The sequence below is a fragment of the Misgurnus anguillicaudatus genome, chromosome 21, assembly GCF_027580225.2.
Source record: "Misgurnus anguillicaudatus chromosome 21, ASM2758022v2, whole genome shotgun sequence".
NCBI lineage: Eukaryota > Metazoa > Chordata > Actinopteri > Cypriniformes > Cobitidae > Misgurnus > Misgurnus anguillicaudatus.
Window position 1 is genome coordinate 59,992,179 of NC_073357.2, and position 25,609 is coordinate 60,017,787.

General features: G+C 36.1%; 1 protein-coding gene across 2 annotated transcripts; it reads right to left on the reverse strand.

The window, feature by feature from the left end:
- Window positions 1-1,370: 1,370 nt before the first annotated feature.
- Window positions 1,371-23,745, reverse strand: nsmaf (neutral sphingomyelinase (N-SMase) activation associated factor). 2 transcript variants are annotated; one of them, XM_055216926.2, is made up of 31 exons: window positions 23,607-23,745; window positions 20,836-20,925; window positions 20,568-20,646; window positions 20,415-20,479; window positions 19,747-19,783; window positions 19,619-19,669; window positions 19,431-19,502; window positions 19,308-19,355; window positions 19,171-19,223; window positions 17,845-17,974; window positions 17,684-17,755; window positions 17,460-17,568; window positions 16,019-16,195; window positions 15,851-15,930; window positions 15,326-15,416; window positions 15,133-15,196; window positions 15,009-15,060; window positions 14,778-14,898; window positions 14,218-14,349; window positions 11,450-11,492; window positions 11,158-11,318; window positions 10,754-10,862; window positions 10,162-10,220; window positions 7,951-8,015; window positions 7,803-7,870; window positions 7,604-7,727; window positions 5,051-5,134; window positions 4,198-4,348; window positions 4,008-4,110; window positions 3,825-3,934; window positions 1,371-2,770 (listed from the first exon to the last, which is right to left on the reverse strand). In XM_055216926.2, exons 1-31 carry the CDS (start codon window positions 23,723-23,725, stop codon window positions 2,676-2,678), a joined length of 2,814 nt encoding a protein of 937 aa, XP_055072901.2. In that variant the 5' UTR covers window positions 23,726-23,745; the 3' UTR covers window positions 1,371-2,675. The 2 variants fall into 2 exon arrangements, with proteins under 2 accessions (XP_055072901.2, XP_073715659.1); XM_073859558.1 differs by lacking the exons at window positions 14,778-14,898; window positions 15,009-15,060; window positions 15,133-15,196; ... (13 more) ...; window positions 20,836-20,925; window positions 23,607-23,745 and having other exon boundaries at window positions 11,158-11,348; window positions 14,218-14,287.
- Window positions 23,746-25,609: the final 1,864 nt, after the last annotated feature.

Genomic DNA, 25,609 nt, shown 5'->3' on the forward strand with positions numbered 1-25,609 from the left:
TAGGCCTACATCCACTAAAAAAACTCACTAAATTGCTTAAAAAAGATGAGAAAGTTTTAAAAGGTCAGACATTTGTTTAAATGAGACTTTTGTATGTTTAAAATGACATTCATGGTCCAAGACAAGTGCTTCAAGTACAAGTTAAGTGTTAAGTACAGCCATCATTTTCCATTACAGCAACTGAATTAAATCCACATATGACACATTTATGTAAGGTGAGCTGCATTGTCAGCTGGGTGAATGTTTGTACAGTAACCGTCTTTAGTTTGACCTCCGGACAGATATGGACTTCATATAGCAGGTGTGTGGAGTATTTACATGTTAGTCATGTGATGTGACCCAACTCTTCCTGTCTCCTCTGTTGAAGTTTATGACTTTGAGTGTTTGTCAGTTTAATAGAAATCAGTTTGATAAATTATTCAAAGCAATTAAGGTAGTTACACACTTCAGAAGTCTGCATGTGAACATAAGCTGCTTTTGTAGCCTACATTGTGTTATTGTGCTTGTTGTGTCACATTTTCAATGTTTACGGTGAAAGAAGCAAAACTGAGCAGTCTCTGAAAAGATGTAAAAAAAAATATGAAAATCACTGCTATTTGAAGACTGGGAATTTTATTTATTTTTTTAAATAATAATAATACATTTTATTTATAATGAGCTTTTTAAAACCCAAAACACTACAAGATGCCTTAAGAGATTTTTTTAAAAACAACCAAAAGTTGGAGTCTCTAATCATTGAGGGAAGGGCATTCCATGCAGTATATGTGGACCAATTACGCACTTGGGAGAAAGGAATACTTACATTACCATCATTAATCAAGATTACATTTGTGTATTGCCGTTGGGAGGTCAACCATTAGAAGTTGTGTTTTTGAGCTTAAGAACATTGTCCTACTTCCAGGTATTTATCTCAGCTAAACAGGTGCTGAGTAGTAATTGCAAGGGTTCAGATGTGTGCTGACATAAATTTGGGTATTGTCTGCATAACAATGAAATTTTAACAACCAAATTTATGAATAATCTTAGCCAAAGAATGCATATAAACTCTAAACAAAATGGGCCCAAGTACAGACCCCTGCGGAACACCCTGTTGAACTAGCATTGGTAACGATTTCATCATTTATTTCAAATCAGCTGAGAGTAAATTTTACATATCAAGTAATAAATACAGTCTTAAAAGTTGACAATTACAATGTTGTAACTGGAATTTCTCTATTGTGTGTGTGTGTGTGTGTATTGTATTGAAACTGCCCAAATTACTTCAATATCTTTAATTCAGAATAAACAATGTGAGATGTGCCTGTTCAATTAAAACTATTCAATAAATCTACCCAGCCCTGTTAAAAGCACAGAAGGATGTTAAGACCATGTAAATACAGACATGAAAGTCCTTTATGAACATATTGTTTAATACAGAAAAAAGAAACACAAACATTAAAGAAATAATCGGTCAGTATAACTTACACGTATAACAATAATGCGTTTGCAAACTTTTGGATTCCAGCATTTTTTCCATTAGGTTTAAAAACAAAAACAGATCAAAGTAAACAACAACTTAAACATCAAAACGGAAAATGTATCCATTAGGTTATAAACACCCAAACATATTGCAATCTGGCCACTAACATTTTAAAACGTATTTAAGTTATTATGCTGTACGTATACTGACAGAATAATGCATAATCTTGTGAAACTGACTTCAACATTTTTAATGACTAACACACATAACACAGAAAATCCTCTTCACTGAAGAGTTATTTCTCAAGGCATTCGGTTATAAATAGCGTATGAATATAAAATTATTCATATATACAGAAATGTGTCTACAACATGTTAAGCGAATATTGTAACATCTTATGTTACAGAATAATTTAATTATGCTCTCATACATAACTTGTATGTGTAAGTTATTTGTAAAGCAGGCATTAAAAGGCATAACTCTCAAATGATTAAAAACAAAGGCACATTTAAAACTCCTATCAAATCTGCAGCAATTGGCAAACAAAAAATAATAGTAAATTAAATCTTAACTAACTAGTAAATATACGCGTAATGCGTAATGCAAACAAGCCTTTGACTCAAGTTATCGTACAGTCTTAAACTGAAGGGCATACATTTCAAACATAAAGATACTGAATGCCATATGCATTCATGTTTACACTTCAGTTTTACTGTAATGTTGACCTGCAAGCATTATAATATAACAAGTAAACTGATTCTTCAGTTCTTTAGTCACCTCTCAGTAATGTGTTACCTTCTTTGTAAACCCGTATAATAATGTACGATTATTTATAACAGCTTATATAATTTAGTTATTATACTTATCAGCAGCTGTGAAGTGATTGCCGTTAAACGATAATATGAATTGTTGATTGTCAGATCAATATTATTTCGACAGATTTACCACATGCATTTTATATTGAGCCAAACAAATGATTGGAAAGACATCTTAAAATACTACTAAAAACTGTATCATGCAATGCGTATGCCATCTCTCCTTATCACCGTTTACAAGCTTAATGTCATTTAAAACTGATAACTTTGTCATAAAAATGGACCAAATATAGTAAGGACATAACAGAGAATTTCTCCAGTTTAAAATGTCCCATGAAATAACCAGGTAAAATTGGACTATAGTTTGTATAGAGCATGATGGATACGTGTGTGTGTGTTTGTTAATACTGGGGTTTCCACAGCCGAATTTGTTTGTCTTCTCCACCCGTGATGATGTTACTGCCCTGTTCATTTATCCACATACAGGTAACTGCACCTATATTCAAAATAAACAATGACGATAAACATCAGGTGACATAGTGCCATGCACATGTGATCAAAGTTTGACTTGTTGGCTTTAACACGTCTGCTGGCTGTAAAAAGCATGTTTTCACAATTCAGATTTAACCATGCACATAAATGCAAAAATGATTATAGCATAGGAGATGTTTTGGGGGTCTCTTTAAATGATATGTTGCATAGCTCAGGATAGTTATCAGTATCTTGTCTTCAAAAATACAAAATCATCTGGGCGATTCCACTGTTTCGGTTCTCAAGGGGTGTAATGAACAATATAGATCGTATAATACCCAGTTGTTGTCATTTCACACTATAGTGTATCGATATTTCAATCTCTACTATCGATATTTTAAAAAATTTAATAATCCCTCTGTGTGCGTCAAACAAGCTCTTCCACTGCTGCAAATTGAGCGTTGCCGCGGCAAACGCGCAAGTTAAAAATGTTAAATTTGGCAGAAAAATGCACCGCCTTAACCAATCAGGAGCTTGCTCTAGTAGTGCCGTGATTACAGGAAGCAAGCAGAGTCACAGAAGCCCGAATTTCCGCATGAATGTCTCGACCAGAATTTCACGTGCGGCTTTCACGTGCGAATGAAGTGAGTAAACTCAAATTTAAACTCGACGCCTCAAACGCGGCTGGTGTGAACCCACGGTTAGAGTATCACATTGGCTGTGTCTGAAATAGCCCCCTATACACTACATTATTTCACTAATATAGTCCACTTGAATGAGTGAATGAAAACGAGTGAGTAAATTCAGACACTAAGTGCTGGAGAAGCTGTGGGTGCCGTCTTGTTTCAAGACGCAGAAGTTCATTTGGCACGCACGTCACAGTTAAGCGGTAGCAGCTAGCCGTCGAGTGTACATAGGATGTACACTCATTATCGCAGTGCATTATGGGTTTGAATAAGTGCACTCAATTATGTTCACTATAATTTTGGACACCACTACAAATGGCTACAAATTTCAATTTAAGGGTATGGGGCTATTTTCTTACTGTCCACTGGTTGACATCTGTTTGATTTGATTACCTGAGTGAGCCGGGATCTTCTGGATGACTTTATTACTGAGAAGATTCCAAACGCTGAGATTTCCTGACAGTCCTCCAGTTAACACAGTGCTGCCGTCCCATAGGAAACACCTGATGAAAATACGAGCAGTTAAACTGTGTGTTTAGGTTAAGGTTCATGCAAGTGTACATGTGTGTCGTTCACCTCTGTTCTTCTTCTGCACGTACAGTAGAGATGAGCGTCCCTGTCTGTACATCTGTGACCGCCAAACACGAGTCTGCGCCAACACTCAGAATATGTCTACTGTCTAAACACACACACACACTGCAGGTTTAGCACAGGTCTTGCTCAATTTCATCTTTCATATGCAAACGCAAGTGTCAAAATGACTGACCGGGACTGAAGGCCACCTGATGGATCTTTCCAGAATGGCACGACAGCTGATGAAGCGGCAGAGGGTGGCTGAGATCCCACACGGTGAGGGTTCCTTCCCTGGTGCCCGTTGCCAAAAGTGTGCCAGTCGGACTGAGATCTAAAGTATTAACCTGAGTATACAAACAGACAGAGACACATTCATTCTTAAATTATACCAGCAAGTTAACATCATAACAAACAAAAGTCAAGTACTATCTTCTAAACCAGGTTTCCCAAATTGGGGTTTGCAAACCCCTGGTGGTTCGTAAGGGAATTACAGGGGGAAAATTAATTAATTACAATTAAATCATAAAATGTAAATAAAAAATTAATCTAATAACAAGTAATAATAACGATAACCTATTTTCTCAATTTTGCATTTAGTTAATGCATTCCTTTGACACAATATTTAATATTCATTGAATTTATAATGAATCATTTAAAAGAAATAATTCCTGATTAAATATTATGTTACCCGGTCTGTGAAAACCCAGCTAAAGTATGTGTTTCTGATGTATTGTGTCTACATAAAATTATCCTAAATAATGTAAAGACCATTCTGTAAAAATATAAACTTGATATCTTTTAATACTGACCGAATGTGATCACATCAATGATTGAAATTAAACTTTGATGCACCAAACCTCATCATTAGATTATGAGACTTGGATTTCCCAGACAGTTTTACAGATTTGAATACAACTATATTATATAAGGTGAATTCAGGCAGATCGGGACACGTTTTGACATGGAGATGACTGTTCAACAATTTCTTTAAATAATAAGCTGATGTTAAATTATGAAAAAGTACAAGCGTGTTGCAGAGCACTGACCCCAGCTTCATGCTCGTATTCAGCCAACAGATCAAACCGAGTCTTCTTATTACTGGAGATATCAGCTGCTACACACTTCCACATCTGATAAAAACAAAAAGAAAGCATGTAAGTACTGAGCCCATGAAATTAAATTCAACGGACAGTTTGTTTGTGTTATACCTCCACATCCGGTCAGATCATATCATGCATAAAAATAGCAAGACCTTTCTCAAAATGCAAGCTAATTGGCTAGATTTACACAGTTTCTTGGTGCTGAAGTGCACAGGAGTCTATTAGTCCTTTATGTGACTAATACTCCTTTAAATTATTTCAGATTTATTCAACTCATGTTACATAAGAGTACAAACTTTAGTTATGTTTACATTTATGCACTTGTCAACACAACATAGCACATATATGTTGTACATTTTAGTATGTGTGCTCCCTGGAGATCAAACCCATAAACCAGGGCTGCAACTTACAATTATTATCAAAATCATTTAATTATTCGATTAAAAACATAAACAATAATCTATTCAATTAAAATTTTTCACGTATAGCGAAATAAAACCCCAAATTTGCGTATTCATTGTGCAGAAGTGTACTTTAAAAAGTGCAAAAGCCACACATTGAGATTTACTAATATTGGGGCAGTTTCCCGGATAGGGCTTATCTGAGTCCCAGACTAAAATGAATGTTTGAACCACCTTAATATAAAACATTTTGCACCGACATATCTTTGTCTTAAGATGCAAACCAGTAATGTTTTTTTTACAAAAAAGTACAAAAATCATGTAAATGTCTTTCTTACTTTGTATTTTTGTCTTGATTTCAATAGAAATATCTAAAAATTCTTAAATCAAGATGTATTTTCTTGATGAGCAAAATGAACAAAGAAAATAAGTCTAGTTTTTAGACCCAAAATATACAATTTAAGTGAATTTGAGAAAAATTAGCATGAATTAAGTGTTTAAGAAAAAAAAAAATTCCTCACCCCTATTGGCATAGTTTTGTTTGTTTTAAGAACAACAATTTCACTAAAATTTTATATTTTTTTATTTAAAAACTAGACATATTTTTCTGAGGTAATTCTGCTCATCAAGAAACAGCAATTAATTTAATTATTTTTAGATTTTTGTACAGAAAACAAGACAAAATTCTAAGTAAGAAAGTCATTTTTGCACTGTAGTCCTGAATTAATCTAAACCCTTTCCGGGAAACCGGCCCCATATTCTTAATTTTTTTAAGCCCTAAACAAAAATATTGGTCATTTTTTAGTAATAAAATGTATTAAATGTAAAAATATAAATAAACAAAACGTATTGAGTTCAATCAATCTTTAGGCATGCACTGCAAAAAATGATTTTCAAGAAAAAAAATTGTTAGTATTTTTGTGTTGTTTTCGGTAAAAAATATCAAGATGCATCTTAATTTAAGAATTTTTAGATATTTTTAATATAAACAAGACAAAAATACTAAGATTTTTTTTTATCTTAAAAATCTATTTGAAGAGTTTGGTTCCAAAACGCGATAAACGCCATTTTTGGAAAAAAAAAACGGTTTACTGCAAAAATCAGTATTATATCAGGTCAGTAGTTAAAAGTAAATTCTTAATTTTACGCAAAATCCAATATCCGCTGTGTTATTCTGTCATCTTTTCTCCCTTCTTTCCCAAAATGCGATAAACGCCACTCCTGCTTTTTTACAGAACGCAATAAATCCGCTCCAGATATTCCAGCGCACCATTCACGCAATGTAAACAAACAATGGCCTATTGAGTCCTAGTTTTCCTCATCTACTTTGTACTTCGTGATCAACAAACAAAACAAAATAATACTTTAATTGCAGTGATAAACCTGTGATGGTTTTCTGTGATGGGAAAGAAATGTAAGCCTTCAACATCCAATAACTTACGCGAGAGGCACTCGGGAGGCGGGAGCTTGTTCTCCCGACAGCATCAAGCTTCTCTCATGCTAACACATTGACCCCAGAGGATCTTATGAAAACTTTCCATTATTTTACTCAAAGTCAACGAAAATCGTGCAGGATCAAAACATTTTACAGCTGATCTCTGTGAAAAATGCTAAGTGACGATGTCAAGTATAACCTCAGCAATGACAGTGTTTTTAATATGACAAAGTAAGTGTTTTGATTAATGCCATTAATGTTTATTTTTTTTAATCAGTGTGTACAACTGCTCAACTAAATGAATATAAAATGGCAAAGATGAATGCACATTTGATTGAACAGATTTGTAGCATTTAGAAAAAAAAACTGTCGTGGTCACTTTCTTGGTATAGAAAACACGTTTTTACCGAAATTTGTCAAAATGGATTTATTGCGTTTTGGAACCAAACTCTTCATTTTTTTGCAGTGTTTAGTTCCATCAATGTTTAGGCATGTGCTGGTGAGAAATGTTGACACAGATTATTAAACTCCTTGTGATCTAAAACTTTAGACCTTGATAAGTTTAAACATTATTTGTTATTAACCTAACAATCCGGTCTAATTGGACAGTTTTTAGTAAGAAAAATAAGCCATTTATGTTCAAAGGTTGAAGCTTTATTTCACCTTCACAGTGGAATCCCAGGATGCGGTGTAAAGTTTGTCATCTCTCCAGCAAATGTGACTGACTGCATCATCGTGGCCCATTAAAGTATCTTGTCTTCTTCCAAACGCTATGGAGTAAAAATACCTGCAGAAAACAGTACAGGTGTTAAAGAAAGACTTCGGGAGATTAAATGAGAGCGATGGAGATTGACGGTCTTACACGTTATTGTCCCAGGAAGAGCACACAACAATCTGTTCATCAGGCAATATCAGGCAGGAGGACAAAGCCTTGAAAGATAAACAGTCTGAGTTTAAGTGTGTATGTGAAATAAGTGGCTTTATCATATACTGTATTTTAGACTGCATACCATGTTGGAAAAGGACACACTTCTTTGCAGGACACCATCTTTAGAGGACATCTTCAATGTAGAGTCTATGTAGAGACCACCATACAACCAGTAGATACACATAACAGTGATAACACAAATGTGATAAAGACCCACTTAGAGTTCATTCAAATATAAGATTAAATCATAAGACATTTGCATTATCTATAAATTAGAATTTTACTACAGTAAAATTGTGCATGCACCCACAGATTCCGGAAAATCATTGGCAGTGTGAATTAACCAAAATCAAATGATCCTGGACAAATTCAGGGACGTTTTTTTCCTGTGTATTTTCCATAATCTGTGTGTGAAAAGGGCTTTGGGCGTTCTGAAGTCTTCTTCATAACAACTGAACCTGTCTCCTTTAAGTTCTTGATGATCTTGGTGCAATCGTACAAACAGCAGTTCATTTTCATGGCAAAGACTTCATCTGATCACTCTTCATAACATTTTGTAGTATTATGCAAATTGCATTAATAATAACTGAGGCAGCAGACTTTCTTAAAACTTTTGGCCACAGCTGTCACTGATATGTAACAGGTACCCATTAGTGTTGGGCGATATGCCCCATTTTGAGATTGCCCTATTGTCAGACTGTGAGATCGCCGTCACTTGGAGAAAAAACACGCAAGGGCAACACTGTCATGAACGCAACCTTCTTAAAACTGATGCCATTAATCTGAGCGGGTCATTAAACCCAGTCACTCTTTAAAATTTTCTGCATGACAGGGAACGAGAACAGCACACTCGCTGGTTTTAAACCCCTGCGTGCCAACCTCTCTAGTGCAAGGAAATGTCAGTGCCGCGGGTATTACAAGATTATGTGTGAGGAATTTCAGGTGCTAGAAGAAGTTCATCCCGCGTGTATTCAGGTCCGAGCAAGAGTCCAAGACGCGCGTATTAAGTCCAGGTGCATGCGAAGAAATCCGTGCGGGTTACAAGATCTTGCGCGCAAAGTGAAGCCCACAAACCCTTTCATGCGAGGAACAGCACGCAATGCGCATATTAACTCTTTCACCGCCATTGACGAGATATCTCGTCAATCAAGAGAAAACGCTTCCCCGCCAATGACGAGTATTTCTGTCTTTCCGCAATACCGCTATTATCTTATTACCTTCCGCAACTTTTTAGACCCATATGGCAAGCTGCTGCATGTCCGTGTCTGTTTTAAAGATCGCTCTGAATGGGGTCTCTATGAAAAGTCCGTCACAAAAATGGAATTATCTCTGCTTTTTGCTCAAAATGTGGTGTTTTTGCAGAAACCTTCCCATATTCAAAAGCTGATTACAAAAGAACTACTGAAGGAAGGATAAGGGATGCACCGATATGGAAATTTTGGCCGATACCGATAACTCTTTATATTTGGGGGCCAATAACTGATATCTAGGCCGATAAATATTCATATTATTTTCACAATGAAAAACTCCCAGACGGCGGACATCTTGTCTTTGCGCTAGACTAGCATACTCTTCTTAAGCCCGCAACACGTGTCATCTTCGTGCTATGTCACAGAAAGCACCAATCAAAAATTCACATGACCAGCAATGAGCAAGTGAAGTGGTTAAACAAACCAAAATAATCCATCATTTATGGGCTTTCATTTAACGGCCTAATTTTGTTATCAGACCGATAACCGATAATATTAAAAATAAGCAGTTATCGGCCGATATATCGTGCATCCCTAGGTAGGATGAAACTTTTTTTTTTTAAAGCCGAGGGTCTGTTCTTTCATTTGATATATTATTTGTTTATACATTTAAAGAAGAACATTTTCTGGAAGGCATTTTGTGAAAATCATGAAAAACACTGGCGCTGGCTTCCAACTTTTTTTTAAAACGCTGGCGGTGAAAGAGTTAATGTGAAACTATGATGATAATAATAACAACCATCGCCAACCATCATCATTAAAGCCTGCTATTGACGCTATGTCTGACGATTGACGATACTATTGTCTATCGGCACAACCCTAGTACCAATGTTCAAAAAAACACATTCCAAAACGTATAGGAAAGAGAGCCGTGAGTTTGGCACAGCAAAACCCCCGTCTCAAGCGCAACTGCTTTTTTGATACTTTGCATGTGTATTTAACTGTTTTAATAGGTCAAAATGCATGACATACATCTCATAAATAAATAAATCAATGGGAAATGAAATAGTAAATGAAGTGAAAGTAGAAGTAAAACAACTAACCTAGAGATGTTGAGAAGATCCAGTCACCCGTGAGAGGCACAGCAATGCCGGTTACTGCCCTACACAACAAATACGTCAGTGAACAAAAAGATCAAACTCCTCTCTGAGTCTGTGTGCGAATGAAAACAAACAAACTAGGGATGCACCGATAGGATTTTTTGGGGCCGATACCGATACCGATTTAAACAGACAACTTCTGGCCGATACCGATATTAAACACTTGTATACAATTACTATACAGTTGGTCTATTAGCTAGTTTATTTCTGAATCAAATATTTTTATTGAACATGGATTGGATCTAATTAACATTCGACTGACCAACATAATAAGAGAGGTACAAATTAAGCTAAAACAAATATAATAAGACAGCATGACATCCTTCAAAAGGTGTTTTTTGCTATTCAGCATTTATTTTATTAACAACATTAACATTAACATATAATGGATTTCTTTATGCAGTTAATTAATAAACAATCGGTATCGGCCTTTCTCGTGCTATTGCCGATATGCCGATGGTTTCAAATTCATCAAAAATCGGCCGATAAATATCGGCGGCCGATACATCGGTGCATCACTAAAACAAACACTCACTCTTTATGTAGTTTGTGACAGGACTGCAGTGTGAGTTTGTTCATGTTACTCCAGGCCATTTTCTTACTTTCCTCTGTCAGATCTTCAAATGACTCCATACTGGGTGACACTGACCAAAACAACATCATCAAACTTATGTGTGTTCCTCATACGTTTTCCACTGCTGTAAACATCTTGAGATCTGATTACAAGCGATCAGTCGAGGCAGATATAATATCTGAATCTCTCAAACCACATACAGTAAACAATATTAGAGATGCTGTGTGACGTTGGTCAGGTGACATCCAAAGACCCCTGGCTTTTGAACCATAGGTTAATATTTTGAGGCCTCATTAGGGCTCATGACTGCTCTCCGATCATTCAATTTTTGTGTTTAACAGATGAAAGAAAGGTACATTTCATACCTGGTGAGAACTCGCTGCTGCTGAGGCTCGGCGTCGCTGACAGATTGTGAAATCGTGAAGTTATGCGCTGAGGATGAGGAATGGTGAAGAGCTGTCGGGGCGTTTGTCCAAACTCCAAAATCTGAGTTAACATGGCGATTTTCTGATCTGGGTCCTCGATGCTGCAGAAACACACAGACTAAAAATGTACACTGACAAATATAGAACCCACGTAAAGACACAACACTACATTCAGAAACTAAAGGCGAGAGGCATTTGTTGCAAATATATTTGAATTTGATGAGATATTTACCTATCACAGTCAACTCCTCCCTCATATGTTAATGGATGGAAGACTGTAATATAGCAGACACAATTATATTTATACCGTGTACATTTATAAGCATTACTTCAAAGTCAATAAAAAAAAATAGTTCAACCAAAAAAAGAAAAATTGATACAGCGTGAAGGTAAGTAAATTAAAAATGAACTGTTACTTTAAACACAATATAAAGTGCTATACTTAGCTGGTATATAAGGGATAATGTATAGGCAGAAAATTGTTATCGCAGAAATAACCCCCGACAGTGTGATCTTATTTCGCGATAACAACCTGCTTGCCTGTACATTATCCCGCTAATTACACAGCAAATTAAAGTAAGGAATATTAAATATTAGGGCTGTCAATAGATTAAACAAAAATAATCTAGATTAATCGCATGATTTCATGAGTTAACTCGCGATTAATCGCAAATTAATCGCACATTTTTATTCATTCTAAATTTACCCTAATTTAACACTTTTCAGGTTTTTAATATTCTAATCATATATACATATATAGATGCTTTATGCAAATGTATGTTAACAACAGCCTGTTTACATTTTTAACAGAATCATCAGCCATTTTTTGTACATGAATTTTCCTTTCAGAAGATTTTTCTTTCTCCATTTTTGTTTGCTGCTGCATCATTTGTGACCTGTGCTGGCAAGTTGAGTCGGAATTAGCAAATTTTAAAAAAATAGTTGTTCATATTTTGACATTCTCTATTAAAACATAGAATAATGCATGATTTGTTAAATATAACAAAATATGACAGAACTACACGTGTTTGAAGTTGAAAGAGTCAAATTACCACAAAATTACCACATCCATACATTAAATTACCACATCAATACCTTAAAATCACTGGTAAAACTAATAGATTTAGCACACACAAAGCAAAAACATCATCAATATATGTTAAACTTTTTTCCTTTTGTTTGATTGACATTGAGACAGACACCTTAAAATCTAAGTGATCTAATATAATGTTACACATCAGATATTTTTACCCAACAGTTAACCGAACATTTACTTAAGACATAACAGATTATAAATCCTACCTGCGTGAATTCTTATCAAAACAGATATTTTTAAAACTGTAATTTTGTGTAGATGTCTATATATCCGGGTCGCGCACTCGCGCGTCTGTGTGCACGCGCTTCAGATGTCAGTCAGTCAGCGTGAGGAGATCGCTTTTGAGTCTTGTCGCTCTTAAAGGAACAGTCTACTCATTTTCAATATTAAAATATATTATTACCTTAACTAAGAATTGTTGATACATCCCTCTATCATCTGTGTGCATGCACGTAAGCGCTGGAGCGCGCTGCGACGCTATGATAGCATTTAGCTTAGCCCCATTCATTCAATGGTACCATTTAGAGATAAAGTTAGAAGTGACCAAACACATCAACGTTTTTCCTATTTAAGACGAGTAGTTATACGAGCAAGTTTGGTGGTACAAAATAAAACGTAGCGCTTTTCTAAGCGGATTTAAAAGAGGAACTATATTTTATGGCGTAATAGCACTTTTGGGAGTACTTCGACTCGGCGCAGTAACACCCTCCCTCTCCCATTATGAGAGTGAGAAGGGGAGCGGACTTTTCAGGCGAGTCGAAGTACTCCCAAAAGTGCTATTACGCCATAAAATATAGTTCCTCTTTTAAATCCGCTTAGAAAAGCGCTACGTTTTATTTTGTACCACCAAACTTGCTCGTATAACTACTCGTCTTAAATAGGAAAAACGTTGATGTGTTTGGTCACTTCTAACTTTATCTCTAAATGGTACCATTGAATGAATGGGGCTAAGCTAAATGCTATCGAAGCGTCGCAGCGCGCTCCAGCGCTTACGTGCACGCACACAGATGATAGAGGGATGTTTCAACAATTCTTAGTTAAGGTAATAACATATTTTAATATTGAAAATGAGTAGACTCATTCCTTTAATAACTCTTTAACATTAATCAGGTACCGAACTTTATCTCTCTTAATGACTCTTTTAACATCAAGCAAGTCATGCATAAAAGCGAAACCAAAATGAATTGAGCCGCATCTTTGTATTAGATTAAGCATTAGGAGGACGGTAACGTTACACCTCTCAGATGTATAAATAAAGATCACTTCAGATGTCCAACAAGCATTTAGAGCATTGGATTTGCTAGACGATTTGCTTAATGTTCTTATTTCTATGAAAACTTTCGACTCATTTAGACAGGTTCACATTTGCCTGCGTCTCTGTTCATTCAACTATGGGCTAGACCAAGGGTCAAACAGAAATTGCGCGTTGCGTTAATCGCCGTTAATAAAATTAGTGGCGTTAAAATGAATTTGACAGCCCTATTAAATATTGATTTGAAATTTTTAAGCGAATGCAGACCTTCCGTGAGGAAAACACATGTACTTTCTTTCAAATTGCAAACAACAGCCCACCCCTCAATTTCGAAACGCATACATGGTAGCTGCCACAGGACAAACATGTCATTGTCTGAAACATTTAGGGCTAATCTAAAAACGTAACGCGACCTGCGGTGTATGTAGATAAAACGTCTCATTCTAAGGTAATAAAAACAATACAGTTTTTACAATACAATACAATTTTGTAAGGTCTTTATATACGATAATATAATTATGTATATTATATTGCATTTCTGTAAGAGATCCTCCTAAAAGTTACACAATGCACCTTTAAAGAGCCGTGTAATAAATATGCTATAATTACATCTTTGTAATTGGTTGATGTAAAGACATGAGTTGTGATTTACCGTTGTGGGCTGCCACAGCTTCACTTCCCCTCTGTTTGTAGCCAAAAATGAGATCGATCCACTCGTGCAGATGTTCAGACACATACTGACTCTCCAACGCTAAATTCAGTTTCTGAAGGAAGTCATCTGCGTCTGCAAACACACACACACACAACACAAACATTATGCGGATCTGATGAATGCACTAAATGGCAGTGGCGTGGTTGGATGGTGCAGATTAAGGGGCGGTATTATCCCCTTCTGACATAACAAGGGGACCCAAATTTCAATGACCTATTTTTTCACATGGTTGCAGAGAATGGTTTACCAAAACTAAGTTGATCTTTATCACATTTTTTAGGTTGATAGAAGCACTGGGGACCCAATTATAGCACTTAAACATGGAAAAATGTGATTTCATACATATCCATAGTGTTCTTTGAAGTTTATTACTGGCATATCATCACAATTGCAAATCTATCATAAATACAGCATTTTGAATATCACCTATCACTAGATGGCAGAGAGCTTTACAAATTCACAAAGCATAAAGCTAAAGAGGAAAAAGGTGAAATGTGTACCTGACGCCCATGGTGGAAGTTCAACATCTCCGACTCTTCCTCCTCCCTGCCGTCTGCCGAGATTCAACCCCAGCAGATTCTTCAGAAAACTGCCGTCACTCCCGTAAAACTCAGGTATGAGCTGATAAACACAAACCAAAAACTTCAAATCAAACACTTTTCATGTCACAGATTCAGAGCACTTCACAAAATACTGTAAAGTTGGCTTTATTGAACTGAAATGTTTCTGACCTCTTTAAAATCTGTGCCTCCCTCTAAACAGTTCTTCCATGTTTCTCCAACACTGCACGAAGAAAAAAAAACAATGATGTACAAACACATTTACGCTCTTTTGTGTCTGTATGTATGCAAATACCTGTTAAACATTCGGTCTGCATGATCAAAGCGTCCGTTTTGCAGGCACAGCATGTATTCAGGAGCTAAGAAGAGAAACAAAAGACAAAATTGAATTGAACTAACACCTGGAATTAAACCATATGAGATAATACCGCAAACAACAACACAACGTGTCATTTAGTTAAAAGACAAACAAGTCAACCAAGACTCACCGACTCTGACCAGGTAGAAGAGCACATATCCAGGTGAAGAGTAATGACTGCCGTACATAAATCGTGGTTCAGGCATGTCTCTGTAGCGTTCCTGAAGCACACATACAATACAATACTTAAACAAAACAAAATACAGAAACTGTATATTTCTGTATATCATTGTTAGGACTGTCACAATGATTAAATAATCGTCTCATCGCATTTGTTTGACCTCATAGTGATGATTTCAGATCACCGCAATGATTGCACATCTCTCTAAAAACACAAGGGGGAGCTGCAGCGCCCCTATGAATGTGATAGTATCAGATAACTTTTAAATACGTGTTATTTGTATTAATATTTACTGCCAGATAAACCTTGCAAAAGATTTAATTTAAATAATTACAACAATATGTGCAAATGATTTCATAAACAAAGAAATTAAATGTTGATTAGGCAATTAAATTAATTTATTAGTCAGCCAAATTGTATAACCGTGACAGCCCTTATCATTGTGTATAAAGCTCCTCCGTGTGATTTTCTTACCAGCAATCTCTCCAGTCTCTCTGTGTTCAGAGCTCCGATCGGTTTACTGAGATCTCGAAATGAAGCAGGGCTCAGCAAATCTGTAAGATCATACAAATATCTCTTAATCTGACCATAAAGCACAAACCTGCAGCTCGCAGGAAAGAAAAGACTGAGAGAGAAACTGACCGAGTTGTTCGCTGGTGTAGTCGCTCAGGACCCAAGGGAACACAGGATACTGGGAAAGATCATTGACACTGCGGTCGGCTAAATTGTTGAGATGAAGCAGGTACTGATAGTTGGTGATCAGACCTCTCTGCCATTGCAGCATGTAGCTCTCGGCCGTTTGCTCGGTCATGTGATTCTCTAAAACATACACACAACACACTTCTGTCAACATCAGATCTTCTTTTATAACTTCATACCAACTTCAGGAGGGCAAGGTCACCAAAATTATTTGGCATTCGATTGCTGGTAGTTGACTAGATAGAGAAGACGGACTCAATCCTGCAGCCCATATATAATAGGGGTGAGCGGGGCATAAACTAACGTGGGGTTAAGCTCAAAATATCATACAGATAATTTATAATATCATGCTAAAATTGTCACTTTGTAGATGTGCCATTTTGGGTGTGTCATTTAAAAAGCAAATGAGCTAATCTCTGCACTAAATGGCAGTGTCGTGGTTGGATAGGGCAGATTAAGGGCAGTATAATCCCTTTCTGACATCACCAGGGGAGTCAAATTTCATTGAGCTATTTTTCCACATGCTTGCAGAGAATGGTTTACCAAAACGAAGTTACTGGGTTGATCTTTATCACATTTTCTAGGTTGATAATAGCACTGGGGAACCAATTATAGCACTTAAACATGGAAAAAGTCAGATATTCCGGGTTCCCACATATTGATTTTAATTTCAAATTCAAGGACCTTTCAAGGGCTTTCCAGGTGTAATACCCTCAAATTCAAAAACTAAATGTGAGGCACATTCCAAGTGAGAGTAAGGTTACATCGTGTTACCTTTTAAGATACATTGTTACAGATCCCTTTCAAGGGAACTCGCGCTGCGTCACTGCGGTGACATTTTGGGGACGCCTCCAGGGGTAAGTGTGTCTGAATGTGTTTATCAAATTCAACCAATGATGAGGCTTAACGACAAAGACAGGGTGACGCAGGAGTCCGGAAGTATATCACTATCTGAAATATTGCCAAAGACGGCGTTACAGGGACGCATGAAGTATTGCAAGGGAGACGCAGCGTCTCGTTCCCTTCTCATGGAACAACAGTTACATACGTAACCCGAGACGTTTTCATGTGTCAAACACAACTATGCAAAAAAGCATTGTTATTTATTTAGGTATGAACCAACATTCACATACAGAAGATATAAGCATTTAAAGCGAACAGTTTAGCATGCATGCTTAAAAAGTCTAGAATTGTATGATATTATCCTACACTACACAGGGAATAATATGGATTTTCAAAAACTTTTAAGGATTTCAAGGACCCGTGGGAACCCTGGATTTTCATGGTATGTCCCCTTTAAATATTTTTAAATGATAGAGCCAAAGCCAAAAATCGTTACTTTGTGCCCCGCTCTTCCCTACATGCTGTATACAAAATAGCCTACCGAGGAAAGTAGCGATATAGTAGTAAAGCTCATCCCTCTCTTTAGTGTTGTAAAACCTCAGGTAGATGTCAGATCGCAGATCATTCTCTGTGCAGAAGACTTCAAGACCCTAAACACACACACATATACACGTAATACAGACACATAAAAGCATATAATAAATCAATATATGAATGCCAGATACACACAACTGAATATAATATTTCCCAGAAGTACACCCTCACCAAAGGCTTTAGCCCATGTCTCCGTTTGTAGATCCGCCTTACGCTATGCAACCCGATCAGCACCACCGAATCCTTTCAGAAACGCATGAGAACAGAAGTGAAGGTCAAGCACAATCTCAAGAAAACATCTATCGGAAAGCCTTGACGGCACGTGAACTCACGGGATATTCATTCATGGGCTGGAAGTAAAGATTGTGATCCGTGATGCAGACGTGACCTGCGTTCGTCACCAGAGGTGAAACCATCTCTGCTACACACTCCATGTGTGGACGCTCGGTTACGCACTGAAAACTTCAAACGCATACATATGTCAGCACTTAAACAATATTTACAAACAATGAAACAAAAGATATTTGAGGTCTTGTAACACAGACATGTTGTAACGTTTGCAGAAAAAGCCTTTTGTGTTATTTCACTACTTACACATACTGCACACAAAAATACGGAGCCCCTAAGGGAGTGCGCACGTGAAACTATCGCATGTGCACGTGAAAACTAAAACTTAAACGAATAAATTCTGCACATGAAGGTTTCGCGTCAGCACATGAAACTAAACTTTTGATTTTTTTACTCCAATGTCACCTTAGGGGCTCGGTACAAAAATGACAAGAGCTGTTGAAAAAAAGTATTTGATCAGCTTTACAAAATTATGCGAATCGTAGTGCACCAGGTCACCTGGATCTCATAAAAACAAATTGTGACTGGTCAATGTTACTGTGCGTTCACACCAGACTCAAATTAAGCGAATAAATTGCGCTATTCTGAAACTGAAACGGTCTTTCTTTGCAAAACCCTCTAAATGCATGCAAAGCTTTATGGCATAATTTACATTTCACTCTCCTTTCTGAATAAAAATAAAATGCTCAAAAATTCAGTCAATATCCTAATATATAATATTTGCGCTAAGTTGGACGCTTGAACATTTTGAGTTAATTCATATTGCGCATGAAATTTAGACTTGAATATGCTCAATTTGCTAGCTTTAGCTAGCTTGTAGTCTCAATATGTATATAAATCTCAACTTTAGTAAAGAGTGTTTTTAACAACTAATCAAACTGTCCGACCTACTCTTTTATACCTGTGTCTATAAAAGTACAAAGATATGCGGCACAAATATCTGCCAAAGTTCAGATTTTCAACTCGTGCGTTTTATGCAAATCACTTAAAACTTCCGAAATGTCCTAAATTCGCGCCACCTCATTAGCGTCACCTCATTCGCGCAAATCGCGGTAGACATTGTCTATCGCATCTTTGCATTGACTTAACACGTAAATCACTCGCAGTTAACTTTTCATTCGAGTCTGGTGTGAACGCACCATTAGGAATAGGCTGATATATTGCAGTTGCCAAAATATCAGAATATTTTTTTGTTTGTTTGTTTATTATTGGTATTGATAAGCATTTTTAATCTTTGTGTTTCATGAATTAGTTGTTCCTTATCAAAAGATACTTAATATCTGACAGACAGTAAAATGATCTGATCTTACCTGTTTTTATCAAAACATGTTCTTGCCAACCTGGACTGCAGGATAGCTGCAATCTGAAGAAACAAAAATATTCGGTAATGCAACAATCACTTATCATAACTAATATAGCTTCATGTGCATGTATTTTTATTACTGACCATAGCTGTCTGGTCACCCAATTTATCCAGACAAGATGCTCTGTATAACTGTAACAAAAGCAATGTTATTTATTTAACAAACAATAAAAAAATCTCACTCAAAAAGTGAAATCAAAAACCAACCTGTAGTAAAATTTGAACAACATCTTCAGTTTTACTGGACTCTTCCAGCTGGAATATAATCTTTTTATCTCCCTAAAATAAAATATTCATGTTTAACACCTCTATAAGAATAGCAATACCTTACTAAGATAACAATGACAAAAACAAATGCACATTTTTTTTCTGACAGGCACACAAACCAAACTTACCCTGTCGTATTTATATGGAGCAACCACATTTCCTTCTTTAATGAGGTAAATCTGAGAAAAAAAGAGAAATTACTCCATTAAAAACAGAAATAATGCAAGAAAACATGTGAAACTGTGCACACGCTCACCTGCCGGGTTTCTATAAGAATACGTGGAGGTTTACTTCTGCAACATGAGACATGAAGAAGGAAATGAAAAAGGGAAAGAACATATTTACAAAAGAAACTAGATTTTAAAATAAATAAAAATCCCCCTCAGAAAGACACTAAAACACCATTAATCACAAGCATTACAGAGATACATCAACAAACAACATATAAAGGGTTCAGATGCAAAACCCTCTAAGTGCGTCTGACATGTTTTCTTGTAAATTAGCAGTTTAATTAGTCTCTTAGGTTTAGGTTCAGTAATTTTACTTTAATGGCAATAAAAAGATTCAAATCAGTAACTGAAATGCTATATTTTCACAAATGACATTTAATTAATATTAAACAAATTTAACTGTCTTTCGCTGCAAAACCCTCTAAGTGTATGCAAACCTCCTTTAACGGATAAAAACTCTTGCAGCTCGATGTTTGTTAAAAAATCATTTAATTCTTCCTTCGTGCACTTTGCTGAAAACTTGTTGTGGTGTTAAATGGATTCTGGCAACAAAGCTGTATTTCTGAATGGCCGGGATTAAGTTGATGTGAACCGAAACTATTTTATGAACCCCTAATACATGCTGAGAGCATTCACAGACATTTAGCAGCTTTTGCATCTAAGCTCTTCATATAAATGGGATTAAAAGTGTTACTTTATAAATGGATTGAGCTCCGTTTCTTCCACTGCCTCAATTCCTCTGCAGTCTTTAAGAGGAATCTGTGTAAAAGAAAATGAATAAGCTTACTTTAAGATTATAGCAAAGAGAGAATCATCAGATGACAAAATGATGAGATATTAATCATACCTTTAAAATAGGCTCAAGCACATCCTCTGGTTCATATATGACTGATTTGGAGCAGATCTTTAAAGAGCCACTCTTGCGTCTGGGTATAGAGAAACACAAGAGATCAGCTTCCTTAAACCATTAAACCACTGATGCTAAACAGTAAGGAACAGTAAGGCATCAGATGACAGCTATGAGAAGGCACAAAAACAGCATTTGTTATGCGTGTCCTGTCTGTAACCTCTCACATTTTCCTCATGATTTATTTAACATCATTTCAGTTTGTCACCTGTTCACTTCTGTACGTCTGCCGCTCAGATTATATGCCGTGTGTTGTTCAAAATAATGTTCTTCCAGATCCAGCAACAGCAGGGAAAATCTAAATAGAAACATTCAAGACATTGTGAGGACGGGTACCCATGACCTCTATAAAATAAACAAGACAATGAATTATATAAACAAATTGGATGGCTCTCAATAAAGAAACATGGTAAATGTATACTATAAATTAAGGATGCACTGATATATAAAAGCATTTTTTACACTATCGGACATTGCCCGACTGTTTAAAATCAGCCAATAAAAGGGGGTTGAAAAGGGCACCAGAACTCAAACTTATTTTGAATTGGGTGACAATGACAACAAAACTGTAATTTGTACACTCTGCACCTCTAGGATTTCATGCCATCACTTGAAACATTGGGTAAAAAGCAGAACTATCGATATCTGTCGTTATCTGTAAATGTTATTTTAAGTAATCGTATATCGGTATTGACACAGACAAATGTTGTATCGGTTCATCCCTATTACAATTTCAATCATAATTCAAAGGTCCACTGTGTATTTTAGCGACATCTAGCGGTGATATTGTGAATTGCAAACAATGCCTAATGCAGGGTTCACACCAGACACGGTAGAGGCGGCAAGCGCAAGTGATTTACATGTTAAAGCAACACCAAAGAGTTTTTGCTCTTTGCTCCGCCTATAGGTTGGAATCGGAATTGTCCATTACCGCTGTCGTAAATAATTTAGCCTACTGCAGCAAAGCTGGCTCTGATTGGATTTTAGGTCTGCCGTAAAGCAAGTTTTTGTAGTTTTCACTCGAACTACAGGACCGCGGCCCGACGGTTGGAAACTTCTTTAGTGCGGTTTTGGACGATAGAGGGCTACAAAGTGAATGTGAAAGTGCTTGTCACCCTGTTTTGAGTGGATGAACGATTGAAACTTTTTTGGAAACGCTATTTTAAGGTAAAAAAAACTCTTTAGCTGTGCTTTAAGTCAATGCAAAGACGTGAATAAGCATTCTGCTGCGCGAATGGCTCGCTTCCTGTAATCACGCAGAAATCCACCAAAGTTCAGATTTTTCAACTCACGTGTTTCACATAGCAACGCACAATTCGCGCGGAACGCATGGAAGGCGCGGATGGCGCGTTCCACGGGAATTGAGCGTTGCTATGTAAAACGAAGTCGTAGAAGTCCCTCCCATGACGCGAATTTCCGTGTGAATGTTTTGACTAGAATTTCACGTGCGAATGAAGCGAGTAAACTCAAAATGTTCAAGCGTCCAACTATGCGCGAATAGCGCATTTTTGCCGCCTCTACCACGGCTGGGGTGAATGCACCGTAAGTCCATAGCTCATTCCTCCCATTTCGAAATGCATAGAAAAGCTACGGTAGCCACAATCACAGGACAAACACATCATCGCCTGAGATAATCCCTGCTGAGAAAGTCCCAATATCCCATATCACGTCATTCGCATCGCCCCACGCGAGGACGCGTCTAATCGCGTCCTTGCATTGACTTTGTATGTAATCTACTCGTGCAAATCGTTGAACTCGCATCTGATGTAAACCCACAGTAATATAAAAAAAACAATACAGTTCATTATGTAAGATCTTTATACACCACTGATAATTAAGTTATATAGGGATGGGACGGTATGAAAATTTCATATCATTATCATAGTGACCAAAGTTATCACGGTTATCAATATTATCATGGTTTTGTTAAAATTAGATGGAAATGTTCAAAAAGAACTGATACACACACTGAAAACATTTTTTTTAAAAAGTTTTATTTTTGAATTTTTTTTAAATGAATAAATCTGTCTAATAAGTTTACCATGAATGAATACAATACATTATCCCTTAGATGTCGTCTTGTGCAAAAAACTATGTTGCATGTGCGCGCCTGCGTCAAACTGATTCTGGCTGGACAGGATTTACCGCGAGTTTTCAAAATCACGGTAATCAAACACGGTTGTAATGATAATTCAATTTTAAACAATAATACTAACCGTCAGGACATTTTATCGTGGTTAATCGTGAAACTGGAAATCGTCCCATCCCTTATTTTATTGCATTTCTGTCAAGAGATCCTTCTCAAAGTTACACAGTGCACCTTTAAAACAAATACTAATCTTACTGAAACATCAATAACGTCAAACAGAAACTCCTAACAATTGCAACTTTACAAACAGTGCTTTAATTAATGTTATTTATTTTTATATTATTTATTTTATTTAGTTTTTTATTCTTAAAGTCCAAATGGATGTGGTGTCAATTTTAACAGAAATCGTTTATGTGGGAATAATGTTAAACTGCAGGACAGTTAGGAAAATCATTTCAGGAGCTTAAGGGATTTTAAAATCATCTAAGGTCAATCGTTCTTGATGTTTATCGTCTGATGGATGCAGAGACACAATGTGACAACAATCAAAATAACGTTGGATCCAAATTATGATAAAAATCCCAAAAGGACTCCTGCAGCATATTTGACTTTCTAACCATGCATAAAGTATAAATACATATTTAATTAAACAGAAATAGCGTTTATTATGACTGCACAAAAACGCGACGTTTGTCATTTCTGATAAATGTGTTTGCTTGTATTTATGTGATCCAGTGAGGTAAAGTGACACGGTGATCAGCCTGAAGACAGAAAGCTGAGGCCGGGCGGATAGAGAAACACCCATAATCACCTCCAGAAGCGCCCGATCAAACATTCACTCACATCCAGACCCTAAGTATCCATTTAGACATCAAACTAACGTAAAATACCTTTCTTTAACGCGCTGCTTCCTCCGAATGAACGCCATGAGCTTCAGTCGCCGCGCGCAGTGTAAACACGGAAGTCCAGCGAGCCGGAAACAACTGGCGATCACGTGAAACAACGTCATTACTACATAACACGTGTCTCTGTTGCTATAAAAACAATAACAAACAGGACGATATAAAATTGTTGAGGATTGGTTAATTCTAGTTATATTAACGTGTGTATTCAGTACTTTATTCACCAAAGGCTGGTATGTTGTCAATGAGGCTGCCACAAGTCGTTGTTACTGCAACATTTTTAGCAAAACCCATACGGCAAAAAACACATTTCTTTGCCCAAAAATATTTTTTAATATATGATAAATACATTTAGTAGAAAGTAAAGCTTTAATTAAATATATTTTGAATTGGAAAATATATTGAGAACATTCTTATATTAACATATATTTCAAAATGTATTTCAGGGGCAACAAATACATTTCTAATTTTACAACCCACATGGAAAAATATATTTTTCCTGGCCAAAATATAAAAAAATATTGCAAAGATATTTCAGAATATATTTCATAACATTTATTTATTTTTGGTAATTTTTGGTATATTTTGAAATATATTTAAAATGATTTTTGAATATATATATATAGTTTTGTCATATAGGAATTAAAGCAACACCAAAGAGTTTTTTACCTTAAAATAACGTTTTCCAAAAAAGTTTCAGTTCATCCACTCAAAACAGGGTGAACGGCACTTTCACATTCGCTTTGCAGCCCTCTATCGGCCAAAACCGCACTAAAGAAGTTTCCAAGGTCGCGGTCCTGTAGTTCGAGTGAAAACTACAAAAATCTACTTTACGGCAGACCTACAATCCAATCAGAGCCAGCTATGCTGCAGTATTTACGACAGTGGTAATGAACAATTACGATTCTAACCTGGGGGGGGAGCAAAGAGCAAAAACTCTTTAGTGTTGCTTTAAACTTAAAAAAATAAATAAAGCAATTCAATGACCGGGAAAAAATAAAATATATTTCTATTTTGTGCAATGATATGATTTTAAACCAATTATAGATATCTGAAAGAAGATAAAAACTAAACTCATTTTTTGAACACATTTTCATTGAATCTGTAACACCAATTCTTAATGTATGAAGAGTGAAATTTGTTCAAACTTGGGTTTTGTCCACTATTAAACATGGTGATATAGTTTATCTTTTTACAGCAGCCAGTATTCACCATAGAAAATAAACAGTATCAAAGAACCAAAAACACAGGATAAGCAAGAAAAACCTGCTGCACACCAAGGAAATAAACACAAGGAAACTAAGAGGTTCTTTGATGTCTATTGTTTCATTTTAGACACTGGAGGCATATAGTCTGAACTCAAGCTAAAAATGTTTAATTTCTAATGTGGGTCACGAAGCCCAAAGAATCAAACCACACAGAAATTCAGTTATGTGGGTGTTGAGTATTTTTATGTTTAAAATCATAATATGCCTCCAGCAGGATAACTGTGATGGTGTACATCAATGTGCATCAAGATCAATGCACTGATTGTCTTTATTCACAATGGATGTCTTGCCTCCACAGCACCAGAGAAATAATACACCTGTAATTAGTAAGTGGTACTTGCAATTTTGTTGTAAATGTACAATTTGGTTAGACTTAAAACTGTTGAAATCACAGGAACTTTAAGTGGACACTGCCAGTGACCAAAGTCAACAAAAGTTTATTAAATAGAATTGGTAGTCATCTATACATTTTCTATCTTTTTTTCTAGCTACAAAATTGGTGCAGCCACTCAATGTTTTTATATTTTCATTAGATTATTCACAGGATTTACATAAGTACTTTCACAGTAATTTCTGTCAAAGAAATTAATATTGGTACTCGAAACAAGTAACAGGTGCTAATAAATAACAATAAAATACAAAGGAAAATACAAAACAACCATCAGGGGCATAAAATAAAATAAACATGTTGACAAATTATAAGAATAATATGACACTAAAAAG